We start from the raw sequence: 6,056 nt of genomic DNA, 5'->3' as shown, positions 1-6,056 counted from the left end.
ACTTCACCTGTTTCCAACTCCACCTCCTGTGTTTCATTGTCCAGGAGTGTGAGCACAAAAACTTTCTGCTTGGGCTGCTGGTGACCTGCTCACTCCCTATGCCCCCACCTCCACCCGAAATGCTGGGAAGGACATGAAACAAGACCGTAGGTTGTTGCTCACATCTTTCTACTCTTTGTGGCTTCTCCAAAGATCCAAGGTGAACAACACTTGAGAAGGCAATCAAGTACATTTTTTGATATGTGAACAAAGATTTCTGGAGGCCTCAACACTCAGTTAAACCACTCCTGGTCACATACTCAAAAGAAGCTCCACATACAACAAGAACATTTGCTCAACTACGTTCATTGCAGCTTTATTCATCATGGCCAGAAGCTGGAAACAACCCAGATGTCCCTCAACTGATGAACAGAAAAAAAATATGGTACAATTCACATAATGGAATACTACTCAGCTATTAAAAACAAGAAAATAATGAAATTTGAAAGGCAAGTGAATGCAACTAGAAAGGATCACTCTGAGTGAGGTAACCCATACTGAGAAAGGCAGAAATGGTATATACTCACTTATAAGCAGATATATATTATATTACAGATATATATTATAGTATATATATGTACATATATTACAGATATATAGTGTAGTAGACTATAGTACAGGATAACTATACTATAATTTACTGACCCAAAGAAGATAAGCAACAACAAGGGCCCAAGGAAGGATACTTAAGTTTCACTCAAAAGGGGAAGTAGAATGGGTGTCAGAAGCAGTTGAAGAGAGGGAACAGAGTAGGAGAGTGAGCATGGAGAGAAATGAGGGTGGAAATCAGACCTGGGAAAGGGGGTGGGAGGGTAGAAGTCTTGTATCAAGAAGAGAAACTGTGGGAGGGGGCATCTCTGAGTCAAGCTGGAGATCCTCAACAGGGCAGGCTCTGGGAGGATATGGGGATGACTCTAGTTGAGACTCCTAATAGCAGGGGTCAATGGAGATGGAAGCGGCCATGCTCTAACTAGACAGTACTCCTAGCAAAGGGAAGGAAACACCAACCCAACCACAAAAACATCAATCCAAAATTGACCTTTCCTACAAGATGGGCAGGAGTAAAGATAGATCAGAGATTGAAAGAATGTCTAACTGTTGTTCCTTGTCCAGCAGTAGTCAGAGATGTGGTTGTCAGCTTCTAGACAAAGCAAAGAACAGAGCAACCCTAAGATCAGATATTCTGTTTCTCTTAGGAATGGCTAGATGGATTTAGGGCAAGACATGTTTGATTGGCAAAACTTCTTGTCTCACTGGGGGAAGTGGAAATGAGTTTTCCAATGGGTGTTAGTTAGCTCATTTAAATGAAATTGTCAGTATCAGATGAAAACAAAGTGTTACAGCCCTTTTGCTAAGCCTCTGTATTAATGGCAGAGGAGTGGATGAAAGCTTGTACCTGGTCAGAATGAAGCCAAAACACATCCCTGACAAGGCTCAGGCACAGCAGGCCAGAAGGCAGATGTAGGGAGACTCAAACCCAGTAAGCCAGAAAAAAGGTCCAGGCACAGTGGGTGCTGCACCAGAAGTCAACACCAAGCTCATGGAGTGTCAAGCAGGCTCAAGCCAGTCTGCCTGACAGCCAAGCCCTGTGAGTGCAGCAGGGAATCTCCAGGGAGGAAAGGAGACCACCCTTCTCCAGGAGAAATGACATTTCTCAGTCAGCCATGGTGGAGAAATAGAATGAGAGTGAGATTTCTTTCATGAATCAAGGACTTATAAACCTTGAGCACTGGGAGGGGTTCTCAGGGTGAATATGTTTTATTCACTGGGGCTAGAGGTGCTAGGGTTACTTGATTTACAAGCAGTATCACCGTCCACTCACAAAAAGAAGAACACAGTACTTAATTATGCTATAAGTGAAGGAAATCTCCAGGTACAATCAAAGGTCCTTTGCTGAAAGCTAAGTTCTCACTAACACAGGGTGAGGTATTTCCAAGAATCCCCAAGTGTTTGCTCAGCAGGTTTCTTATTAGGAAAGCGTCAGGCCTATAATCTTCTCTGAGGGCTATGTGATGTTCCTTATGGGATCTGGGCTTCCCCAGATCAGTTGAAGAGAGAACCTTGCTGAGAAATGGAGTTCTGCAAAATAGACTGAGCTTAAAGGCTATCTGGAAACATCAGACTTTGACTATATGAATCAATTACCAGAAGAGCCCTACATCCAAGCAATGCCTGGCCGAACCTGCCCTCCCCATAGAAGAAAGCCAACCCCTAACACTATTAACAATACTCTGCTATGCTTTCAAATAGGAGCAATAGCATAGCTGTCCTTTCAGAGGCTCCACCCAGCAGGGGATGGAAACAGATGCTGAGATTCATAGTCAAACATTGGGTGGAGCACAGGTAGTCTTGTGGAAAAGTGTGGGGAAGAATAGAAGGACGCAGAGGAGACAGGAGCTCCACAAGACCAACAGAGCCAACCAATGTGGGCACAGGGGGGCTCACAGAGACTGATCCACCAACCAGGGACCATGAATGAACTCAACCAAACTAGGCCCCTTACACACCCAATGGGTAGCTTGGCCCTCATGTGGGTGCCCTAGAAAGAGGAGAGGAAGCTGTCTCTGACATAGACTCTGTTGCCTGCTTTTTGACCACTTTACCCTGGCTGGGATGCCTTGCCAGGCCACTAGGAAAGATGATTCGCTCAGTCCTGATAGTAGTTAAAGTAGTGGTGAGAGTGGGTGGGGAGTCTCAAAATTGTTTAAAGAGTAGGGGAGGGCCAATAGGGGAAAGAGGAAGGGAGGGTGGTAATGGGAGAAAAAGAGGGAGAGCCTAAAGTCAGAATACAAAGGGAATAAATATTTAAAAAGAAAAAAAAGACACAAGACACCAAATATCACACAATATGTGATTCTATTTACATGAACCATACATATTAGGCAAGTCTGTGGATACAGAATTGGGACCATGTACAGAGTCCATTAGCACAGATCATGAAGCACAGCAAGTTGATAAATGGGGACTGCAGCTGTTGGGAGAAACCAAGAAGTAACTCAGCATGTGACGTGGTCTCCAGAAATTTCTGCTCACACAACTAGAAATTCACTGGATTGATTTCTCAAGTGCAATTCACACAGAAACGCACACCTTGGAGCTTTGGAGAAGCCACAGGGGGTAGAAGGATATGAGCAATGCACTAGGGTCTGGTTTCCTGCAGGTCTCTCAGAGGCAGAAAGATGGCGCCATTCTCTACAGAAGTTAGGACACCTGCCCACAATCAGCGGGCCAAGAAGCTGATTTGGTATGTTGGGGGTATTCTGCCAATGCCACACTCCTTGGGAGTGAGGTCAATGTCCTTAGGAGCCATGGTGCTGGACACAGAGAAGTTCTGGAGGATGGTCGTAAAGAACAGGAACAATTCATTGCGGGCAATGCCTTCGCCAAGACAAATGCGCTTTCCTGTGGGCACAGATGAACCATGTGAGTCTCAGGTCCATATTCAACCTTTAGACTGTCCCATCCCTAAACCCATTTAGACACATTTGATCATTACAATGAATAAGAATAAGTTTCTCTAAGATGGGGTTGATATCCATCTCAGCGCTGTCCTGAGCATAAAGGTGCTGTTTAGAAAGATTCCTATACAGGCAAGACATGGAACCACATGCCTGTAATCTCAATGGAAGACTGAGGTAGGAAAGTGAGGGGTTCAGAACACCATGGGCTACATAGCAAGATCTCTCTCTCTCTCTCTCTCTCTCTCTCTCTCTCTCTCCCTCCCTCCCTCCCTTCCTCCCTCCATTCCTTCCATGCTTCTCTTTCTCTCCCTCTTCCTGTCTCTCCTTCCTTCCCTCTCCCTCTCTTTCTCTCATTCTCCACTCTCTCCATCTCTACTTCTCTCTATTCCCCCCTCCACTCCCCTGCACTTTCTTACTCAGCTTGAGGCAAAATTCTCAAACACAACCACAGTGGTTCATACAGCTGAACATACGGCAGGTGCCCATAACAATGGGTCCATGGCACCCACTGGCACCCAAAGGTCGGGGGACTTTGATGGTCTGTAACCTCAGGTGCAATCATCCTAGAGCAATGGGAGCCTGAAAGCACTGGCAGCAGCACCAGCTCCTGCCCCGTTCCTCAGTGTTTCTCAATCTGCCAGTGACTACCTGGGGTTTCCTGGTAATTTCCCAGAAACCCTTGTGCTTTTCAGGTTGTTAGGAAATTGTGCCTGTGTAGGGGAGTCTAGGGAAAGCACCCTAGTCCGTTGGGCCTTTCCTTTCCAAAATGTAGGGACATTAACTTTAAACTTTTGTGGATTAGCTCTCTGAGATGGTTCTTTTAAAACTGGTTTTGTGACCCAGATTTTTCCAGAACAGTTTTATGACTTATGTCTCAACACAATGTCCCCTTGCCTGAAGCTGCTGATTTGACACCTTCCATGGCTCTTTGACTCTACTGTCTTTTTAGCTTCCTTGTCTCCATGCTCACTTGCGTGTGTCCTACAGCAGACTACCTAAACCTTTGTCTGTCTGTACCTATCACCACCATGTGTCTTCTTATCTATTATCTTCTGTCTGCTTCTTCTAAACTACCTAGCTAGCATCATCCTGAAACCTCCTCCTTCTCTGTCTAACCATATCTTGTCATGCATTTCCTCCATGTCTTTCTCTTAAGTCTTTTTTCTCCACATCCCTCTCTTTATAAACTTGGAAGTGTTATACAGACACTTTGTTTTTATTTCACTGTTCCACGTGTCTCCAACTCTAAAGATGACATATGAAAGGAGGCTGTAATAGCCTCCTTTGTCTAGTGTAATACTAGACAAATCCAGGAGCAGGGATGAGCCCAGGGTCACTGAAATCACTTGGACATCCAAGGCTTAACAATTCTTAGCTGAGACATGGCTCAGGAGGAGAGCACTTGCCTAAATACTTCAGAGAGAGGATAAGGAGGAGAGAGGCTCAGCAGGAGAGAACCTTCTAGAATATACCAGGGAGGGGCAGGGATGTGGGCTTTTCAATAGAAAACTTGCTTAATACACACAGCCCTGGATTCCATCCCTAGAATAAGAGTGTGCAGGGACTAAGGGATTGTTTCCACAACATCCCTTTCCCCAGAAGATAAGAAACATGAGTACAAAGGTTCTATGTTGACATCCTACAGAGTCCATTGAACAGATTGCATCTGTCTGAGGGCAGCTTCTGTGTGTAACAAATGAACCACACACAGTAGACAACCGAACTATGCACTGACTTGACATTGTATTCTTCCAGTAAAGAACACATCTCAGTCACGCATAGCAGTTGACCAATCCCAGGGTGCCAACAAGGCCAGCATGGCCAAGTAAGGCAAGGGTGGAGCTGGCACCAGTCAAGCTGTGTGTGCATGGCCAGCTCCCTCATCTGTCTGTAGACTCAGCCTGCAACACTGATGGGTGCTGTAACTCTGGACTTTCTCTGATTCGGGGTATTAGCCATCATCAATGGTTTCTTTGCTCAAACTAGTGCTGGTAATTTTGATTTTTCTTGAAATTTAATAATTCAAATAGTATTTAATTCAAACAGGGACAGGAGTGTCAAGACATGTGCCATCTCCTCAGTGCCCAGAAATAAATGCCTTCCCAGACACAATACCCTTCCCAGCTCAAGACTGTGTTCATAAATGATGTCAGTTGTTCTTAGTGTTGTTTCTTTTTGTTAATATTTATTTTTTATTATGTATATAATGTTCTGTCTGCATGTACATCTAAATGCCAGAAGAGGCACCAGATTTCATTACATATGGTTGTAAGCCACTGTGTGGTTGCTGGGATTTGAACTCAAGACCTCTGGAAAAGCAAGCAGTGCTCTTAACCTCTGAGCCATCACTCCAGACCCCCTTACTGTTGTTTCTTAAGAAAGTGAATTTGTGGGGCTACAGAGATGGCTCAGCAGTTAAGGGCACTGACTGCTCTTCCAGAGGACTGAGGTTCAAATCTAGTACCCACATGGCAGCCCACAACTGTCTGCAACTCACAAAGACATAGAGGCTGGCAAAACACCAATGTGCATAAAATAAAAGTAAATCAATTTTCT

The 6,056-nt window shown here is 44.8% G+C and overlaps 1 protein-coding gene across 3 annotated transcripts in view; it reads right to left on the bottom strand.

Annotated features, from left to right (window-relative positions):
- Window positions 1-2,878: 2,878 nt before the first annotated feature.
- The window catches only part of LOC110541305 (cytochrome P450 2B1), a 42,442-nt gene continuing 39,264 nt past the window's right edge, over window positions 2,879-6,056 (bottom strand). For all 3 annotated transcript variants that reach the window (XM_060366460.1, XM_060366459.1, XM_060366458.1), the window contains one exon: window positions 2,879-3,441. In XM_060366460.1, the coding sequence (XP_060222443.1) occupies window positions 3,260-3,441 (182 nt within the window). In that variant the 3' untranslated portion in view covers window positions 2,879-3,259. The remainder of the gene's footprint in view (window positions 3,442-6,056) is intronic.

The sequence above is a fragment of the Meriones unguiculatus genome, chromosome 14 (assembly GCF_030254825.1).
Source record: "Meriones unguiculatus strain TT.TT164.6M chromosome 14, Bangor_MerUng_6.1, whole genome shotgun sequence".
Lineage (NCBI taxonomy): Eukaryota > Metazoa > Chordata > Mammalia > Rodentia > Muridae > Meriones > Meriones unguiculatus.
The sequence above is the reverse complement of the archived record's forward strand: the minus strand, read 5'-3'. Positions and strand labels throughout refer to the sequence as shown.